The sequence below is a fragment of the Lithobates pipiens genome, unplaced genomic scaffold (assembly GCF_037356315.1).
Source record: "Lithobates pipiens isolate NorthernLeopardFrog02 unplaced genomic scaffold, aLitPip1_a1.2 Scaffold_30, whole genome shotgun sequence".
NCBI lineage: Eukaryota > Metazoa > Chordata > Amphibia > Anura > Ranidae > Lithobates > Lithobates pipiens.
In genome coordinates, this window is record NW_027507791.1 from 102,715,848 (window position 1) to 102,738,788 (window position 22,941).

At 41.6% G+C, this 22,941-nt stretch overlaps 1 protein-coding gene across 1 annotated transcript in view; it reads right to left on the minus strand.

Annotated features, from left to right (window-relative positions):
- The window catches only part of BAZ1A (bromodomain adjacent to zinc finger domain 1A), a 134,177-nt gene that overhangs the window by 39,667 nt on the left and 71,569 nt on the right, over positions 1–22,941 (minus strand). Inside the window, exons 18-19 of the mRNA XM_077464706.1 lie at positions 20,686–21,234; positions 3,986–4,149 (exon numbers count right to left, since the gene is read on the minus strand). Coding sequence (XP_077320832.1) covers positions 3,986–4,149; positions 20,686–21,234 — 713 coding nt within the window. The remainder of the gene's footprint in view (positions 1–3,985; positions 4,150–20,685; positions 21,235–22,941) is intronic.

The following is a 22,941-nucleotide window of genomic DNA, read 5'->3' on the forward strand; positions in this document are numbered from 1 at the left end:
CACGCCTGGCCTCTTTCAGGCACGCACGGCTGATATAATAGCTCCTACAGTTTGGCTAACTGCCCTGAGTTTGACAAAATACTGTAACACATTACACACTTCAGGGCAAACGCATAGGCCCTTGACTGCTTTTGAGAGAATGTGCATTATTCAGAGGGTTCCTCGCCATACATTATCCCAAATCGATAAAGATATTCTATCTCACACACATTGCAAGCTACCTACGTATACAAAAGGTGTGGGCAAGGGAACTGGAGATGGAGATATCCCCTCAGGAATGGCATACTGCTTTCATGTTCACACAAATCCTCAATCTCCTGCTATACTCAGGAGAAAAAAAAAAAAATCAAAATATTCTTCAGATGGTACCATGACCCAGTTATTCTAAGTCAGAAATTGTTTTGGTCTATGCTGGTGCTACAACGGAGTGAGGGGCATATCTGGTGGGAGTGTGACTAACTGTTCATTTTGGAAAAGCATCTTTCAAACCTAGCGAAATGTATGATGATTCTCTAACCCCTTCTAAGAAGGCACTCCTATATATCCTTCCAGAATCGATTAGGTCCCAAAAATCGAATCCAATGATTTCTCCTATCAGCTGCTAGGCAGCTCATTCCCTGATTCTGGGAGATTACAATTTCCCATTCTCAAAACACTTGGGCGGATCTCATATATTACTTCACGATTATGGAGAGAAAGCAAGCAAGCCAAAGAAATGGACACTTGGGAAAGAACATAATAAATTGCGGTACATATGGATACATTACTCAACCTCTGATTAGTTCTGTAGAACATTTACAAATAGATTGTATGTCCTCATGAAGCCTTCCCATCTGTCCTTTGTTGACTTCTTAGATCTCCTTTATACAGATTTGCTATATCTAGAAATATGCTAAGATTTACACCATACAGATTCAGTCTTAATTTGAATTTGGTTTAATCAGTATTCTCTTTTTTCTTCTCCTCTTTCCACTTTTTACTTCTCTCACTTGCATTTTAACTGTCTGATGGTTCACGAATAGAGCCTTTTATTTGGATTTCATTTCTACTGTAAATTGTGAAACCATATTGCACTATAAAAATCTTTACACCTCCCCTTTTTTTTCCCCTGTTTCCGTCCCCCAAATTGTTCTAATTTATTGTTATGATTAGTTAGGTAATGATTTCTGATGAAAATAAAATACATATTAAACCTAAAATTGAACAGCAGGCTCTGTACTATACTGCAGATGGGATCATGCAGCTGCAAAGTCGCCCTTTCACTTCTATAAGGTGGCAATGTACAGTCCTTGAGCTCTCCTGCCACTGTGGACCCTGTCCAGGACCAATAGCAATTGCACCAGAATACCGAGCAGAGGAGGATTAGGCCCCATTCACACCTGAGCATAGCGTTTTCAGGCAGAAAATTTTCACGATTTTATGGCGTTTACTGCGTTTTGCTGCGATTTTGTACAGGGCAAAAGGTCACCAATATAAAAAGAAGAAAAATGCCCAAATCTGCCCGATTCGAGCGAAAAAAAGGGTCCAGAACTTGTTTGAGCTTCAGGCGTCTTGGAGTGGAGATGTGAACCATCTCCATGGAGAATAGATTTTTTTTTTCCCCTCCAGCGTTTTGTAGCTTCAAGCTACAAAATGCTCAGGTGTGAATGGGACCTAATAGAATGGATGTGCAGTGGAAATCTCTGCCTCTGTGCAGGAGTGAGAAAAATACTTCCAGTGCCATCATTTACATAAATTTAAAGTGAAGAGCTGCAAAATGTTTTTAAACAAAACTGGTTATTGCATTTTGCTGCCATTCGCACTTGGTGTTTATTTGCTCAAAACAAACTTACTATATTTAAAAAAAAAAAAAAAAAAAAAAAAAAAAATTGAGAGCTTGTTTGTGTGCACTAAGATTAATTTTAGTGTATTTTACATGGAAAATATCAGTTTGAAATAAGCATAGTTCACACAAGTATAGTTCAACTAAGGAAATGTGTAAACTACCAACTTAACAGGACATCTGCTTGAGGAAGTATTATATTTTTGTAAATATAAAAAAAAAAAAAAAAAAATAAAACACAATTATGAATGCACGTCATATTTGCTCATGAAATATACAGTGCTACACAACTATTATGCTTTACTGTGGTTAACAAGCACCTATCATAAAATAATAAGGTAAATTGTAATTGCTGAGAATGGCAACTGTGCGTCATGCTGATGCTACACTTAAATACTTTCAAAAGTCACAGACCTGGAACAAGTAGAGATGAGGAATTCCTCATCCCTGATAACCATTTAGAGAATGCAGTAACCAGTTCAAAAACAGTAACAGGTTCTACACTATAAAAGATTATATATATATATATATATATATATATATATATATATATATATATATATATATATATATATATATATATATATATATATATATATATATATATATTTTTTTTTTTTTTTTTTTTTTTAAACCAAGTGATAAAATCAAATTACCGTATATACTCGAGTATAAGCCGAGATTTTCAGCCCCTTTTTTTAGGCTGAAAGTGCCCCCCTCGGCTTATACTCGAGTCACGGAGATCAGACAGACGGCGGCCATTCCACTATTCAAAAGCCGCACCTCCCTGTCTGTGATAGGCGGAACACTCAATTTCCCATACTACGGACGAGGATGAGAGGATGTCCGTGATAGGCAGAACACTGACTGCTGGGAAATTGAGTGCTCCGCCTATCACAGACAGAGAGGCGCGGCTTTTGAACAGTGGAATGGCCGCCGTCTGTCAGACGAGGAGGAGAGATGCGGCATGGCACACAGAGGCTGCAGATTGGCACAGGTAGGCAGGGATGGACACAGCGATGGACGGGACACAGCGATGGACGGGACACAGCGATGGACGGGACACAGCGATGGACGGGACACAGCGATGGACGGGACACAGCGATGGACGGGACACAGCGATGGACGGGACACAGCGATGGACGGGACACAGGGATGTCTCACCCTCGGCTTATACACGAGTCAATAAGTTTTCCCAGTTTTTTTGTGGTAAATTAGGGGCCTCGGCTTATATTCGGATCGACCTATACTCGAGTATATACGGTAGGATGTTCTAGTGGGCTGTTTGTTACAAAGAAGAGGAGATGTTTCCAGAGACCCGCAGGCAAATGAAAAATCAGACACATAATATATAGACTGACTATGTCAGGGCTCGACAAACCCCGGGTGCCTGGTCGCATTTGCGCCTAGAATTCGTGTCCTGGCGACTGGGGCAACGCTGCTGGGGTATCCCGTCTCCATTTGGACCCCGAACTCCGCCGCGCAATTGCATCGGGCCGCGCCGGCCAGTAATTGAGGCCGCACCTTTGCGGCCTTCTAAAATCTTTCGGTAGTCTGGCGCCATCTTGTGGTGGATGTAGAAATTACACCCTATTCCAATAATGCTAATTCCTAATGGAGTGAAGCTCCCCTGCCTGTTTTTCACTGCCCGCCCATTTCCTTCCCAAAGTGAAGAGAAGGAAGTGATTGCGGGCGTCATCTGGCGCCTTTTGCCCAACGGTGAGTGTGGTAGCTGGTAAATGGCTTCTCATTATATTATATATATATATTATTAATTTATTTATTTATTAATTTAAATATATATATATAATTTTTTTTTTTTGTAAAAAGTAAAAAAAAAAAATTATTTTAATTAAGGAAAAAAAAAGGGGGGGGGGGGGGGGGCTGCGGCGCTATCTTCCCCTCACTCGTCTCCATGTCAGGCCAGGGACAGGTCCGGATCGCCGTTAACGACCTGGCTCCTAACTTTTTAAGCTGGCTCCTAGATTCCAAGCAAATTTGTCAAGCCCTGGACTATGTAGATATCTACCGATTTACAGCTCATCCCTATACAAATATATTCAATCCCCAAATGACAGAACATTTATTCTAAGCAGTCAGAGTGCAGTATACAGTTGCTGTGGTAATGCCTGAAGGATTTATCTTCAGGCTCTGACTACATACCTTTACAGTTCCAAGACTGCCTTGGTAGATGCGATCTTCAATGTCCAGCAAAAGCTCACACAGCCGCAGTTCTAGCTGCTTCTCTCCTGAGATTGGGGTGGAACCAAGTGCATTTAATGATCTTCCCCGTCCAGGTTTTGTTTCTTCAGGGGATGGTGGATTTTCTAGGTAAACAATATATGGTCTTGAGATTTAACAGTACTATAGTACATGTAAGTATACAAGTTTACAGGAAAGTAAATCCGAACTCCAGACAAACCGCTAAATACAGCTGCCAAAGAGTCAATATTTGTCAATTCACTTCTGACATCTAAACATTCCTGACACACAGCACAATCAGGTTGCGACCCCGATTTATATCTACTGCCATTAACCACTTTAAGACAGGACCATTTTGCTGGCTTAAGACCAGACCACTTTTTGCGATTCGGCACTGCGTCGCTTTAACTGACAATTGCGCGGTCGTGCGATGTGGCTCCCAAACAAAATTGACGTCCTTTTTTCCCCACAAATAGACCTCTTTTGGTGGTATTTGATCACCCCTGCGGTTTTTATTTTTTGCACTATAAACAAATATAGAGCGACAATTTTGAAAAAAAAAAAAAACACATTATTTTTTACTTTTTGTTATAATAAATATCCCCCAAAAATATAAAAAAAAAAAAAAAAAAAAAAAAAAAAAAAATGTTCCCTCAATTTAGGCCGATACATATTCTTCTACATATTTTTGGTAAAAATAAAATAAAAAAACGCAACAAACAATTGCTTGGTTTGCGCAAAAGTTACAGCGTTTACAAAATAGGGGATAGTTTTATGGCATTTTTCTAAAAAAAATTTTTTTACTAGTAATGGCGGCGATCAGCGATTTTTATTGTGACTGCGACATTATGGCGGACACATCGGACATTTTTGACACATTTTTGGGACCATTGTCATTTATACAGCAATCAGTGCTATACAAATGCACCGATTCCTGTGTAAATGACACTGGCAGTGAAGCGGTTAACCAGGGAGTGGCAGTGTAGGGATTAAGTGTTCCTAGGGGCGTGTTACCAACTTTGGGGGGCTGGGCTTTGTATTAGTGAACACTGATCTCTACTCCAAACACATGGAGCAGAAATCAGTGTCACTTGTTGCTAGGCAGAACAGGGAGATGCTGTTTACAAACGGCATCTCCCCGTTCAGCCGCCCCGTGAGACGATCGCGGGTATCCCCGTGGCGATCAAGTCCGCGGGACCCACGACTGGACTCATGGGGGTCCCGACCGGGACGCGATGGCAGGGCAGCATATAGAAATGGACGTACCTGTACGCCATTCTGATGACGTACATCGGCATGCGCCGGTCGGGAAGTGGTTAAGCAATACAGCTTTTGGACATCCAGCCAGCAAATGGGACGCTAATTAGCAGCACATTAACCACTTCAATAACCAATACATTTTTATCCACTTCCTGCCCAGGCCAATTTTCAGCTTTCAGTGCTGTTGAATGACAATTGCACGGTCATGCAACACTGTACCCATAAGAATTTTTTTTTTTTCACACAAATAGAGCTTTCCTTTGGTAATATTTAATCACCACTGTTTTTTTTTATATTTTTCTAAATGAAATAAAGACAGAACATTTTTAAAAAAAACATGCATTTTTCTTATTTTCAGTTATAAAATTTAGCAAATATTTTTTCATAAATTAAGGTGAAAATGTATCCTGCTACATTTGGTGAAAATAACCTAAATCAGTGTTTATTATTTAGTCTGTACCATGTCCACAAACTATGGTATCTATCAGAAAATTGATCAGTCCTGATGTACTGACACCCCATCACATTTCTTGAGGCCTGAAAGTGCCAGGACAGTACAAATACCTCCAAATAACCCCTTTTTGGAAAGTAGACAGTCCAAGGTATTTAAGTAAGGAGGTATGGCACGCTTTTAAAGTTGTAATTTTTTGTCACAATTTGGAAAATTAAGAAATCAAAACAAAAAAACAAAACAAAAAAAAAAAAAAAAAACAGTCACCACTGCAGTACAGAGTTATCATTTAACTGGTGTGGCGATGATCAGGGACACTGGTAACAGTAGGTGAAAAAATAAAAATAAACACCAAACACCATTGTGAATTTTTATTATTTCTTCACTTTCCAAAGGATTGTGACAAAAAAATAATAATTTAAAAAGAAACTATTTTTTTCAGACTGTGACCAGAGCAATACAGTGTAACACTGTACTACTCTGGCTAAGTGATCAGGATTTTTTCTTTACATATTATGATTGCATTTACCAAGGGATCTCATTGGTACAAGCAATCATTTTTAAAAATTTAAACTGGTTCAGTGTCTTGTTATGATTAGCTGTGACTGGCCAAAGCAAATTGGCCCTGTCTGTACCATGTGATCACTGACCAATCACAGCTAGCAACACAATTTTATACAATGGATGGCATGAAAGGAAGCCACAATTGTTCACAATTGTCATGTCATCTGCTGTGATTGGTCACAGCAGTCACATGACACTGGCAGCAGGCTAGTGCAGTGATCAGTCATCGGCTGTGTCTGGTAGACACCGGCAGGGACAGATCGCATGGCCCCACGAGAGGCACGGTCTGGGAGGACAACATATGACATATGACTTTGTCCCAGAACAGTGCTCCCGCCCAGTTGTCATTTTACTATAGGCCAAGTGTTAAAAGAGCTCATCCTTTAGCTCATGCTATTCTCCTATCAGCATAATTATTGTCAGCAAATGCATGACAGTGGTGTTGCTAGGTTTACATAGTTAGGTTGAAAAAAGACACCATCTAGTCCATCTAGTTCAACCATAATGAAAAGAAAAAAAAGATTTTCCCTGGATCAACTTTACCTATAAATGTTAGTACCTAGTTATATTATGTATATTTAGGAAAGAATACAGGCCTTTCTTAAAGCAATTTACTGAGCTGGCCAGAACCACCTCTGGAGGGAGAAAACTTTCCGTATTTGGAGATGAAATCTCTTTTCCTCTAGACGTAAAGAGTGGCCCCTTCGCCTCAGTGTTGACCATAAAGTGAACACCACCACCAACTATATGGACCCCTTTTATATTTATACATGGTGATCATAACCCCCTTAACCACTTTCAGACCGGACCATTTTGCTGGTCAATGACCAGAGGTCTTTTTACAATTTGGCACTGCGCTGCTTTAACTGGTAATTGCGCGGTCATGCAATGTTGTACCCAAACAAAATTTGCGTCCTTTTCTTCCCACAAATAGAGCTTTCTTTTGATGGTATTTGATTGCCTCTGCGATTTTTATTTTTTGCGATATAAACGTAAAAAGACCGCAAATTTTGAAAAAAAATATTTTCTACTTTTTGTTATTAGAAAAATCCAATAAACTCAATTTTAGTCATACATTTAGGCCAAAATGTATTCAGCCACATGTCTTTGGTAAAAAAAAAGTCAATAATTGTATATTTATTGGTTTGCGCAAAAGTTGTCACATCTACAAACTAAGGTACGTTTTCTGGAATTTACGCAGCTTTTAGTTTACGACTGCCTATCTCATTTCTTGAGGTGCTAAAATGGCAGGGCAGTACAAAACCCCCCCAAATGACCCCATTTTGGAAAGTAGACCCCCTAAGGAAATTGATAAGTGGCATGTTGAGCCCATTGAATATTTTATTTTTTGCCTCAAGCGATTGAATATTGACAAAAAAAAAAATTTTTTTTTTTTTTTTACACAAAGTTGTCACTAAATGATATATTGCTCACGCATGCCATGGGCATATGTGAAATGACACCCCAAAATAAATTCTGCTGCTTCTCCTGAGTACGGGGATACCACATATGTGGGACTTTTTGGGAACCTAGCCGCGTACGGGGCCCCGAAAACCAAGCACCGCCTTCAGGCTTTCTAAGGGCGTAAATTTTTGAGTTCACTTCTCACTACCTATTACAGTTTTGAAGGCCATAAAATCCCAAGATGGCACAAAACCCCCACAAATGACCCCATTTTAGAAAGTAGACACCCCAAGCTAATTGCTGAGAGGCATGTTGAGTCCATGGAATATTTTATATTTTGCCACAAGTTGCGGGAAAATTACAAACTTTTTTTTTTTTTTTTCCACAAAGTTGTCACTAAATGATATATTGCTCACGCATGCCATGGGCATATGTGAAATGACACCCCAAAATAAATTCTGCTGCTTCTCCTGAGTACGGGGATACCACATATGTGGGACTTTTTGGGAGCCTAGCCGCGTACGGGGCCCCGAAAACCAAGCACCGCCTTCAGGCTTTCTAAGGGCGTTACAGTTTTGAAGGCCATAAAATGCCAAGATGGCACAAACCCCCCCCCCCCCCCAAATGACCCCATTTTGGAAAGTAGACACCCCTAAATTTAGGGGTACACTAGTGAGACTAGGTAATAAATGGCGGGTGCCCTGAAACTATAAAAAAAATAACTAACCAACCAGCGTCACCTGTAACAGTTATATGGTGATCACTGGTGAAAGGGTTAACTAGGGGGCAATCAGGGGGCTTTATGCGGTAGTATATGGGGGTCCCTGGCGCTATAAAAAGCTGCGGCGAACCTAAATACCTACCTGCCTAACTAGCGTCACCTGTGACACTAATACAGCGATCAGAAAAACGATCGCTTATTAGGCTGGGTTCACACTGGAGCGATGTGGGAACGCCACGAATCCGCGGCGGGTTCCCGCATCGCATGCCTCCCGGCGGCAGTTCACACTGCCCTATGCGAACTGCTGGGAGTGTCAGTGAAATGTTAATGACACCCCCAGATCAGTTCGCATATCGCAGTGCGATCTGCAAACTTGGATCGCATGGTGTGAACACCCATACGATCCGATTCTGCTGCGGACCAAAAAAAAGGGTCCCGTGCGAGTTTGCGGCGGGTGCGAAGCGAATTCAGCCATACTATCTGTATGGCTGAACTCGAATCGCACAGAGATCGGATGTGATTTGCACTGCAGTGCGGTGCGAATCACATCCGATCTCTGCAATGTGAACCCAGCCTTAGTGACACTGGCGACGGGGGGTGATCACGGGGTTAAACCTTTATTGGGGGGGTTAGGGGGGTACCTTAGAACTAAAAGGGGGCTAACCCTAACTGCCCTAACAGTTATTACAGTCACAAATGACACCCGCCGGGTGATCAGGGGGTTAAACCTTTATTAGGTAATAAATGGCGGGCCCCCGACCCGCGGGAAGGCAGGGACGTACATGTACGCCCTTATGCCTGCCCGTGCCATTCTGTCGACGTACATCGTCGTGCGGCGGTCGGGAAGTGGTTAATCTCCTCCTTTTAAGAGAATAAATTCAGTTCCTCTAATCTTTCCTCACAGCTGAGCTCCTCCACACCTCTTATTTTGGTTGCCCTTCTCTGCACTTCCAGTTTCCCAATATAGTTTTTGAGAACTGGTGTCCAAAACTGAACTGCATATTCCAGATGAGGTCTAACTAATGATTTGTACAGGGGCAAAATGATATCTCTCTCTGGAGTCCATACCTTTTCTTAAAGCCGAGGTTCACACAAAAATTGAACCTCCGCTTTTTGGAACCCTCCCCCCCCCGGCGTCACATTTGACACCTTTCAGGGGGAGGAGGGTGCAGATACCCAAGACAGGTATTTGCACCCACTTCCGGGGATAGACTCCCACGGGAGTCTATGCCTCTTCCTGTCCCGTCGCACTGTCTGCTGGGACACACACGGGTCCCAGAGACAGCGCGGACCATTCTCATTGCGCTGTGCGATTCGCTCAGTAGGGAACCGTGAAGTGAAGCCGCACTTCCCGATTCCCTCACAGAGAATGGCGGCGGCAGGAGCTGAGAGCCGTGCGATTGACAGGAAAGGTAAGTGTCCATTTATTAAAAGTCAGCAGCTGCAGTATTTCTAGCTGCTGGCTTTTAATATTTATTTTTTATTTTTATTTTTAGGTGGACTCCCTCTTTAATGCAAGAAAGGACTTTGCTTGCGTTGTAAACCGCAGCTTGGCATTGCATGCTATTATTGAGCTTATGATCTACCAAACCCCCAGATCCTTCTCCACTATGGATTCCCCCAGTTGTACCTCCCCCTAGTATGTATGATGCATGCATATTCTTAGCCCCCAAGTGCATAACTTTACATTTCTCAACATTAAACCTCATCTGCCACATAGTCCCCAATTAGACAGAGCATTGAGGTTGGCTTGTAAATTGGAGACATTCTTTAACAACGTTATCCCACTGCATAGCTTGGTGTCATCTGCAAAGACATAAATGTTACTTTAAATCCCAGACCCAATATCATTTATAAAGATAATAAAAAGTAATGGTCCCAGCACCTAACCTTGGGGTACACCACTGATAACCTCAGACCATTCAGAGTAAGAATCATTAACCACTACTCTCCGATTCTGTCTTGTCTAGCCAGTTTTCTATCCATTTACAGACTATTTCCAAGCCAGTAGACTTTATCTTACACAGTCGTGTGTGGGAAACTGTTAAACGCTTATTACTCCACAGCCACCCCTCTGTCCAAGGTTTTACTTGCCTCCTCATAAAAAGAAATCAGGTTTGTTTGACAACTTCTGTCTTTCATGAATCCATGCTGTCTGTTGCGTAAATTTTTTTTTCCAGCAAGACCTCGTCTATGTGGTCTTTTATTAATTTCTCTAGTATCTTCCCAACTATAGAAGTTAAACTAACAGGTCTATAGTTACTTGGTAAAGAATTTGTTCCCTTTTTAAATATAGGCACCGCATTGGCCCTACACCAATCCAGTGGTACTATTATAGTCATTAACCGCTTGCCGACTGCCTCACACCGATATATGTTGGCAGAAGGGCTTGTACAGGCAGAATCACGTACCTGTACGGTGCCTTTAAGAGACAGCCAGCGGGCGCACGCCTGCGGCAAGCTCCGTGAGATGGGTCGTGGGTCCCGCAGACTCGATCGGCGCGGGGATACCCGCGATCGCCTCACGGGAAGAATAGGGAGATGCTAATGTAAACAAGCATCTCCCCGTTCTGCCTAGTAACAGTGTCACTGATCTCTGCTCCCTGTGATCGGAGCAGAGATCAGTGACGTGTCACACAGCCCCGCCCCCCCCAGCGTTAGAAACAAGCCCCAGGACACACTTAGCCCCTTCACTGCCAGTGTCATTTACACAGGAATCAGTGCATTTATATAGCGCCGATTGCTGTATAAATGACAATGGTCCCAAAAATGTGTCAAAAAGTGTCCACCATAATGTCGCAGTCACGATAAAAATCGCCATTTAAAAAAAATAAAAATTCTTAATAAAAATGCCATACAACTATCCCCTATTTTGTAAACGCTATAACTTTTGCGCAAACCAATCGCTTATTGTGATTTTTTTTTCCAAAAAATATGTAGAAGAAGAATACGTATCGGCCTAAACTGAGGAAAAAAAATTTTTTATATCTTTTTGGGGGAGATTTATTATAGCAAAATGCAAAAAATAATGTTTGTTTTTTTTCAAAATTGTCGCTCTTTTTTTGTTCATAACGCAAAAAATAAGAACCGCAGGAGTGATCAAATAACACCAAAAAAACAAACAACCAACTTTATTTATGGGAAAAATGGATGTCAATTTTGTTTGGGAGACACGCCGCACGACCACGCAATTGTCAGTTAAAGCGACATTTTTGCCCTTTAACTGTCCCAGCAGTGCAATTACTTCAGTTCATTTCTGGGTAGTTAAAATTAGAGGTGCATCAAAATTTCGGCCGCCGAAAATTATCGGCCGAAAACAGCTACAAACCGCCGATACCAAAAGGGGGCAGGGTCAGTCCTGGGTGCCACCCATTCCCCCCTCCTCCCCACTCGTGGCGATCTCCGCATGTCATGGAGCTGAATTGTCCAGGCCGTAGTAACAATTGAATCAGCCTGCTCCGTGAAATGCAGAGATTGACACCGTGATACGGGCACACAGGCAGGCTGCATATATCGGGCACTGGTGAGGTTGCTGGGCACAGGCAGGCTGCATATGACGGGCACTAGTGAGGCTGCTGGGCATTGATGGGCTGGATATGACGGGCACTGGTGAGGCTGCTGGACACAGGAAAGCTGCATATGACGGACACTGGTGAGGCTGCATTGATCTCTTGTATCACATCTGCAGTCTCTGACCATCTTCTGTATCATGTCTGCTAGAGGTGCATCAAATGGAAATGTTGCTAATACGATTAGCAATGTGTTTAAGTAAGAGATTGCAGACATGATACAAGAGATGGTTAGAGACTGCATTTTTCTTGACCTTTCTTGCACTAAAGGTGCCAATAATGGCAAACAAATTCATATTAATTTAAATTGATGATATTAATTAAAAAGTTGAATACAATACAATGATATATAAAAATAATTTTAATATTTTTTAAAAACTGGCATTTTCGGTATCGTTTTCAGCTTTTCATTCAGTGCACCCCTAGTTAAAATCCCCCATTATTATCACCGTCCCAGCCCTTGCAGCCCTTTCCATCTGTGCAAGGAGCAGAGTCTCCACCTCCTCATTAACATTGGGTGGTCTATAACAAACTCCAATGATTAACTTTGAACTACGCACATCTATATGCAGTCACGCCCATAATGATTCAGACTCATGACACTCTCCATCAACCAGGTCCTCTTTCACACTCGCTTTGAGATCACTTTTCACTTAGACAGACCCCACCATCTTCAGCTAGCTATTCCTGGAATTGGGTACAGATACCTGGATTATACAGGTATCTGAAACCCCCTCCACCCTGAACAGTGCCAATTGAGGCACCGGAGGGGGGGAGGGTTCCGATGAGTGGAACTTCCACTTTAGGGTGGAGGTCAGCTTTAACTGACCCGTCTGATCGATGCCAGCCTTCCCATGAATTTCTTCCTCAACACAGCAAACTCCCCTTCCATTTAGGTGCAAATCATCTTTAGCATATAGGTTGCACCCCAATTAGAGCTGAAACAACTAATCGATTACTAATCGATTATGAAATTAATCGATTACTATTTTCATAATCGATTAATCGGCCAGTAACAAAATGGGGTTAAAGTTAATGAGTCTGATGATATTTACCAGATTGACCCTTTAATAGTATATCTCTCCTCTAATGGTATATACATTATATCTCTCCTCTAATGGTATATACATTATATCTCTCCTCTAATGGTATATACAGTATATCTCCTAATAGTATATGCAGTATATCTCTCTTCTAATAGTATATACAGTATATATCCTCTAATAGTATATACAGTATATATCCTCTAATAGTATATACAGTATATATCCTCTAATAGTATATACAGTATATATCCTCTAATAGTATATACAGTATATACCCCCTCTAATATATACAGTATATCTCTTCTGTCTGTTATTCTCAGAGCGGATTCGATATTTTGCTCCCTAACCATATAGTTGGTTATTTATATTTAAGAATAAAATTGCCTTTTTTTAAACTTTACATATTAACTAAATTATACACCACACTTTTTTTTAAGGTTATTAAGCGATTAATCGAAACAATAAATCGGTCAACTAATCGATTATGAAAATAATCGTTAGTTGCAGCCCTAACCCCAATGAAAAGTCAGCCCAGTGCTCTAGAAAACCAAATCCGTCCTCCCTACACTAGGTCTTTAGCCATGTATTATTTCAGAGAATATCACTTTGGAGGTCCTTCCCTTCAACTTGCAGCCTAGTTCATTAAATTGATTCATAAGGAGCCTCCACCTTCCATGCATTCTGTCATTGGTTCCAACATGAACCAAGACAGCTGGGTCATGCCCAGCCCCTCCCAGTAATTTATCAACCCGGTCCACCACATGCCAACCCCTAGCACCAGAGACAGCAAAAAACATTCATTCAGTTGAGGCGATCCTGGCAAAAAATTATTCTATCGGTCCTTCTGATTATGGAATCCCCTATTACCACCAACTGTCTAGACCTAGCTGCACTCCCCTCATCACCTCTACTAGATGGGCTGCTCTCCAGGTTGTTAGGGCTAGCAGTGACATCTAGGGCTACCACTGTTTGCCACCTCCACAACTTCACCCAACTTGACAAATTTGTTTTGATGGCACACATACAGGACTGGCCTTCCTTTTCTGTGAGCCCCTTCCACGCCTAATTACATTAACCCATCTTCCTATCTGATTTGCCCTTCCACATCAACCCTACTGACCACATGTTAACTTACACTAGTTGCACTAAAAAAATTAAAATAAAAAGTATTTTAATACATAATTTTATTGGTTTATTGGTGGTGTTCTATCTACCTTGCGTTAATAAGCTGACCATAGATGGATCCAAATTCAGGCAGTTCAGCAGAGACCAGACGAATTTTGAACAATCTATGGCCATTCTTGTTTGAGAGCACTATTTATGGTATGAATAAATAGTAGCTTGTTGTTTTGGTGTGGGAACACCCTGATGTTGGCAGCTGCCTGTTGATTTTTTCTCCTATCGGTTTGTGCATGGATCTCCCCTTATTTACATACTCGTTTGAGAGCAGTTGATCTAAAGGATCTCTCAGCGCTGATTTATGTATTCTGATGGCAGGGGAGTCCCACTGCCAAAATACAATACCACCGGGGGCAGGATTCCCCCATCCATCTCGAATGTGTAGATGGAGAAGTCTGTTTAGTTTTTTTTTTTTCAATCAGCCAGCTGGCTGATCAAAAAAATAAATAAAAAACAAACAAAAAAAAACTGATACCTGTATGGCTAATCTTAAGATTAAATGGTTGAAAATCCCTTCAACCTTTTTCTCAATGGCCATACCATCTACACTTGGCCAAAATTAGGGAAAAATACCACTCCCCGTCCTCTGAACTTTTTCGATTCCTAAAAATAAAGCATTGGCTCTCCATCATATTTACTAACAAAGTCCTCACAAGTGATCGCTATTTTAAACACATTTGCCACGATACGCCTCTCCCCCCTAAACCAATCCATATTCTTAACTGAATAATTCTAACCACTAGAACGATCACACTTACGTTTCAAAGTGGGAGACAGATCTCCGGCACACCAGAAATGGGGAAGATTGTTTCAAATCTGGGCCACGATAGCCTGACTCTATTAATGTAAACACCATAGAGTCTGCATTCAAAACAGTTACCAGATGGTACCTGGTTCCAACACACCTAGCCCATCTACAGCCCTCGCATACTGGCCTGTACTTTCGTGGTTGCTGGGCAATGTTTTACATAACTGGTGCACATGTTAAAGCTCATACATTCCGTGTTCAACTGTCCTTTCCTCAGATCTTTGGTATGTCTTATTATACCTTAAACCCCCTGATTTTACTAAACCCCAATTCATACTGGCAACCTACATTTCGTTAGCAGTAGAACAGACTATTGCCAAAGCCTCGTCTCCTTTAAGAAAGTTAGTCAGCAGGTCGACAGGTTCTTTATCAATGAGAAACTGACCAACGTCCTGCTGGACATGCAAAACACATTTTCCCAGATATGGACCCCATGGATACAACAAGACAATCCATCACTGTCCTTGGGGAGCTCTACTTCATTTTAGCAGTCCAGTTTTGGGCTTCTTGATATTTACTCCCCTCCCCCTCCGCTCCATCCCACCTTCCTACTGTGGACATCTTTCCTCTTTCCTTCTCTCACTTATTTGCTGAAGATCATGTTTGTTCAGACTTGACGTTCTGATCTGCTTATCATTTTTCGGGACTGCCACAAAATTAGCTGAATAATTGAGAAATAATAAATTAACTTAGGGGCTCCATGTTTTGTTTATTAATTCTCAGCAGCTACGTTCCAGCTGTCCAACATATCCCTGGCCATTTCAAAAATTTCTGACGCTATGCTTTGTATCTCAATTTTTCTCAATAAAAATGTATTGAAAGTGAAAATCCCTTCAACTAGTGATTAGAGCTAAAATGTCACAAAAAGGAGGCGATATCCACATTAAATGCTTTGATCTTAGCCATGTTATATTAAAATGATTGTCTTAGAACTTAGTTATCACCCTATCTACAAAGGGCCAGAGGAACCTTATGCCTGAAGCTGGCATCAGATGAGGCCACAGAACCCATCTGGTAGAAGTTCGAGAACACAAGACCAGGTGGGAGCCTTAAAAATCTGGGAAACACATTTAGAGCTAAAATGCCCAAACAGCAACCTTACGGTGTCCATTTGGGATTACTAAAAAATAAATTAATCTTTCCTAAAAAAGCAGTGGCTGAGAGATAGGTTCTCACAGTGAATCACAATAACCTTTCCAATAACCTAAAACTATAAATAAAAAATTCCACCCAAGTTTTACCCCTTTCCTGACCAGAGCAGTTTTTGCAATTAGGCACTGAGTCGCTTTAACTGACAATTGCGCGGTCGTGGGACGTGGCTCCCAAGCAAAATTGACATCCTTTTTTTCCCCCACAAATAGAGCTTTCTTTTGGTGGTATTTGATCAACCCTGCAGTTTTTATTTTTTGTGCTATATATTTTTATTCCGTTTAGGCCGATACGTATTCTACATATTTTTGGTAAAAAAAAAAAAAAAAAAAAAAAAAAAAATATAATAATAATAAAAATAATAAATATATATATATATATATATATATATATATATATATATATATATATATATATATATATATATATATATATATATATATATATATATATAATAAAAATAAATAAAATCGCAATAAACGTTTGATTGGTTTGCAAAAAAGTTATAGCATTTACAAAATAGGGGATAGTTTTATGGCATTTTTATTAATATTTTTTTTACTAGTAATGGCAGCGATCTGTGATTTTTATTGTGAACAACATTATGACACATCGGACATTTTTGGGAGAATTGTCATTTATACAGGAATCAATGCTATACAAATGCACTGATTCCTGTGTAAATGACACTGGCAGTGAAGGAGTTAACCACTGGGGGCAGGGTAAGAGCTACATGTGTCCTGGGACGTGTTTCTAACCGGGGGGCGTGGCTGCATGTGACACGTCACTGATCTCTGCTCCCAATCATAGGGAGCAGAGATCAGTGACAGTCACTAGGCAGAATGGGGAGATGCTTGTTTACATTAGCATCTCCCCATTCTTCCTCCCCGTGAGATGATTGCGGGTATCCCTGTGGCGATAGAGTATGCGGGACCCGCAATTCGACTAACGGAGGTCCCAGCCAACGTGCGCACATGATGGCATGGCAGCAAATTTAAAGGGACATACCTGTACATCCATTTGCCTGTCCGTGCCATACTGCCAACGTACATCGGCATGCACCGGTCAGGAACCGGTTAATCACTTAAGCCCCGAACCATTTGGCTGCCTAAAGACCGGAGGACTTTTTACAATTTGGCACTGTGCTGCTTTAACTGGTAATTGCACGGTCATGCAATGTTGTACTCAAACAATATTTGCGTCCTTTTTTTCTCACAAATAGAGCTTTCTTTTGATGGTATTTGATTGCCTCTGCCATGTTCATTTTTTGCAATATAAATGGAAAAAGACTGAAAATTTTGAAAAAAATAAAAATAAAAAATAGTATTTTCTACTTTTTAGAAAAATACAATAAAAACTCAATTTTAGTCATACATTTGGGCCAAAATGTATTCAGCCACATGTCTTTGGTAAAAAAAAAAATATATATGTAAATAAGCGTATATTTATTGGATTGCGCAAAAGTTAGACAAGTTATATACAAACTAGGGTACATTTACTGGAATGTACACATTTTAGTTTACGACTGCCTAGCTAATTTCTTGAGGTGTTGAAATGGCAGGGCAGTACAGCCCCCCCCCCCCCCCATGACCCCATTTTGGAAAGTAGACACCCCAAGGAAATTGCTAAGAGGCATGTTAAAGCGGGGTTCCACCCTAAAGTGGAACTTCCTCTGATCTGAACCCTCCCCCCCTCCGGTGTCACAATTGGCACCTTACAGGGGGGAGGGGGGTGGAGATTTACACCCACTTACGGGCATAGACTCCCATGGGAGTCTGTCATTTCCTGTCCTGCCGCGCTGTCTGCTGGGACACACACGGGTCCCAGTGACAGCGCGGACAATTCCTATTGCGCTGCGCGACTCGCGGATGCGCAGTAGGGAACCGGGAAGTGAAGCCGATGGTGGCGGCAGCAGCCGAGAGATCGATCGGCCTCGGCATCGCTGGAACCCGGGACAGGCGAGTGTCCATTTATTAAAAGTCAGCAGCTGTAGTATTTATAGCTGCTGGCTTTTAATTTTTTTTTAGGTGGAATCCCTCTTTAAGCCAGTTACTATTTTTAAGAGAAAGTGTATAAATAAAAAATTTTTAAGTAAAATAAATAAAAAATTTTATTTAAAGCTCCCCGTCCCCATGTTCTCGCACACAGAAGCAAATGCACACACAAGTCACGCCCACATATGTAAACGCCTTTCAAAACACACGTGAGTTGTCCCCATCTGCCTTAGAGCGAGAGCAACAATTCTAGCACTAGACCTCCTCTTTAACTCTAAATTGGTAACCTGCAAAAAAAAACGTCACCTATGGCTTTTTTTAAGTACCAAAGTTTAGCGCCATTCCACAAGTGTGCGCAATTTTAAAGCGTGACATGATGGGTATCCATTTACTAGTTACATAATCTTTCACATTATACAAAAAAAATTGGTTTAACTTTACCCACTGTTTTGTTATTTTTTTAATTCATGAAACTGTTCCCCACCCAAAAAAACAGTTTGAAAAATTGTTGAGCAAATATCGTGGTAAAAAAAAAAAAAAAAACACACATATAATGTTTTGGGATTCTGAGTAATTTTCTAGCAATAAAGATGATATTTACATGTAGGAGAGGAGGCCCGGTATGGAAGTGGTTAAAGAATTTTAAGTAAATAAGAACTAGTTAAAGAGGGATTCCACCAAAAAAAAAAAAAAATATTAAAAGCCAGCAGCTATAAATACTACAGCTGCCGACTTTTAATAAATGGACACTCACCTGTCCCGGGTTCCAGCGATGCCGGCAGCCGAGGCCGATCGATCGCTCAGCTCTCGGCTGCTGCCGCCACCATTCTAGGTGAGGGAATCAGGTAGTGAAGCGAATCGGCTTCACTTCCCGGTTCCCTACTGCGCATGCGCGAGCCGCGCAATAGGAAATCTCTGCGCTGTCACTGGGACCCGTGTGTGTCCCAGCAGACAGCGCGGCAGGGCAGGAAATGGCGTAGACTCCCATGGGAGTCTATGCCCGGAAGTGGGTGAAAATACCTGTCTTTGACAGGTATCTCCACCCCCCTCCCCCCTGAAAGGTGTCAATTGTGACACCGGAGGGGGGGGAGGGATCCGATCAGCGGAGGTTTTCTATGTCTATATCCTGTTCTGTATAAGCACTTTTACTTAAAAGCAGAGTTCCACCCAGAAATGGAACTTCCGCTTATCCGGTTCCTCCCTCCCTCTGGTATCACATTTGGCACCTTTCAGGGGGGAGTGGGGAGCAGATACCTGTCGAATACAGGTATTTGCTCCAACTTCCTTCAAAAGAGCAATGCAGTATCCACGGCAATCTACAGTCTTCAGGGAGACACACAGGTCCCAGAAGACAGCAGGGACCAGTCAGAACGTGCAGCGCGATTTGCACATGTGCAGTAGGGAAACAGGCAGTGAAGCCGCAAGGCTTCACTTACAGATTCCCTTACTTAAAGAGGAAGTAAATCCTCTTTCATTCCCTGCAAAGGCAAAGCATAATGGACTACTATGCATCGCATAGTAGTCCATTATGTGTCACTTACCTGACACAGGAGCCAGCGATGTCACCGCTGTCCTCTGTAGTCCGGCGCATCCATCTTCTCGGTGGGGTCTGGCAGCTCCGCCGCTGTCATTCGGCGATGCCGCCACTCCCGCGCATGCGCACGGGAGCCGACACGCGCGGCATCTCCGTCGTTGAAGATGCCGCGCTCAGTGCGCCGTCGACAACTGTGCCTGTCTTCGGGCAAATATCTCCTAAACCAAGATATATTTTGCACCTACAGGTAAGCCTTAATGTAGGCTTACCTGTAGGTCAAAGTGTGTTGTAAGGGTTTACAACCACTTTAAGATGCTGGCGCCTCCATCCATAGGAAAGGGACAGGTCAGCTTTGGATGAGGACATCGTGGGCGCCTGGAACAGGTAGGTGTCCTTATTTTAAAAGTCAGCAGCTGCAGTATTTGTAGCTTCTGACTTTAGATTTATTTATTTTTTTTGCAGACGGAAACTCCGCTTCAACACTCGGCTCTCTTAACTCCGCATGACTGGTTCCCCAGGGCCAATCTCTTCAGTGTTCATATGGTCACAGGCACTCAAACGAAAAAAAAAAAAATATTGTCAAGGACTCTCCCATGAAATGCAAGGGTAACATTATTACAGCTTCAGGGGCACTGGTCACCAGGCTCTTAGGCACGTCAAGGCCTGGGTATACCCTTAGTTTTAAATTAACCATTTAAATGGCACCTGTAGAAAACAATTGAATGTTGTAGGACTGTAATGTTTAAAAGCGGGTTCACACTAGTGCACTGCGATAAGGGTACAGTGTACCTGTATGCACGTATCCCATTAACTTATGTTAGACCGTGCGTTTTCTGAAAGCGCATCAAGGATGCTGCATGCAGGACTTTGATGCACTTTCATGAAAATGAACAGAAGTCAAAAGATAGCACCTAAAACCACGGGTAAAATGTGAAATCGCACTGCACCCAAACCATACCACATCTAACATTTTTAGGAAATACCTGAAACATTGAAGCATTCAACTGGAAAGTCATACAGTTTCTGGCATATTCTTGATTTCTCCTGTACCAACGCTTCCTTTAACGTGCTCTCTCTGTATCCCCGTGTGTTCAAACTACCAATTAGCTGTTCCAGCTGTTCCACGGAGCTGTAGTAACACCAGCGATTTGGTTTGTTCACAGGTTTAGAGGCCTCCGATTCCTCTTTTATATCCTCCACAGAATCATCATGGCCATTGACTATAGGTTTTGTTTCTGGTTCTTGATGTGAGGCAGGACGAGGCTGCAGCATGTCTTCAGTAATCCCAGAATAGTCCTCTTCCACAAACAGTCCCGGAATAGAGAAAAAAGTCCAGAAACGCCTGTACCAGCGGTCTCGGCCTAGAGGGATGATGTTCGTGCAGGCTGTGACTTGCTGGATCTTTTCTATTAACTCTTGCTCTCGTTGATCACTTTTCTGTTTCTGTTTCCGTTCTTCCTCATCTATGGGGTCTGTTTCCTTATTATCCAGATTATTTCTGTTGTCTTTGGAGCCATTCTGCCTTCTCATGCCTATGTTATAAAAATTACAACATTTAAACCAATTTCCCACACATATTTAGAGCATACATAAACGAACAAAAATGTAGTATATAGCAGCTTAGCAGTTCTTACAAGTGGTAGCTGCATTAGTTTCCTTTATTTAAGCTAAATACATTTTCTGCAAGGACAGAAAATTCAGTTGATCCTGACAGAAATCATGTGTTCTTGTAACTTCCTGTGGACTGAACTAAAATCTCAAACAATCAAGTTATCAGCCTTTCCAGCCATTTTCTGCGAACTTCACAACATGGCCTATGTAAAAGATAAGGAGAGGGAAGAGTGTTCGCAGTCCAAATCAGAATAGCAGCCTAGAGTGATAATGCTGCTCCTTAGTAGATACAGTTAGGTGAGGAAGCACAGTCACTCTAAGATAAGAAAATTATTACTGGCAGGGTCACCAGGTAAAATAAAGGAAAAAAACCTAGAAAAAAATAATGCCTTCACTGTCCTGGGTGACTTAAGGTCCCTGCACTTCTCCCCTCCACAATATAAAACAGTTTTTGCCGTTTCCCAAGCAAAAATTACATATCTCTACTCCTGCAGCCTCCTGAGGTTTGTGAAAAAGTAATCCAAGGAGGCTGCAGGAGTAGACACCAAAGAGTGGACATGGCATGTGTCAACGTGGACCAGCTGCCTGAACCCGGAAATCACTGCATAACAGGTAAGCGAAAGTGAAATAAAAAAAATAGAGGGAAGTGAAGTTCCCCTTTTGTGTTCAAGAAGGCAACTGCTACTTGGTCCAAAAGTGATAAATGCTTTCCCATAGAGGGGAAGCAACAGATTCAATTTAACCGCTTGCTGTCCAACGTACATATATAAATGCCCTGGGCAGCAATGAACATGATATAGTTCTTTCAGCCAGAGATCGGCTTTCCTGTAAAAGTGATCATTTTTGAGTGATGCAGAGATCTCTCCACCCCTCCCGCTGCTGTTCCCAGGCTCTCCTATCCTTCCAAGGAGCCCAGACCCACTGTGGGAGGTTGGGTTGGCTGCCCACAGAGGAGATGGAGGAACAACTTTACCCCAATTTGTTCTGTGATGAAGCGGCAAGAATTTTATCACTGCCAGTTTCAGGTCCTTGCAGTCAGGGAAGCATATAAATCAAACAAATCTTTAGACCCCTGATACCCCCATAAAGAGTACCTGTCACTGTCTAAAGCTATTATAAGGGGCTTGGTCTCCCCTTATGATAGCAAGGAAAAAAAAAAAAAAAGCACACACAGATCTGGCATGCATATCTAAACAATTTCACCACACACGAGGTATCCCTGTAAACATCGAGAACATTAATTCTAGCGCCATAGTGTATGGTTAACTCTAAACTGCTAACCTGTAAAGGCTTTTAAAGAGTCACACATGGACAATTTTAGGTACTGTATAGTTGTCATCATTTCACAGGCTTGTACAATTTTAAATCTTAATGTGTTTGTTATCTATTTGACACATTACCAAAAAATTGGCTATTGTGATTGTGCATTAAAATGTATTTAAGAATGTTTTCCTGAAATTTTGCATTTGATAAAAAGCTGTACAAATATTGCGCAATTTAAAAAGTTGCAACAGCCACCATTTTACTCTCCATGGCTTGTACCTTTAGAAAATATGTTTGGAGAAATTTTTATTTTTATTTTTTGTTAGAAAAGGAGGATTGTGTTGGTATAAGTATGTAAACCCAAC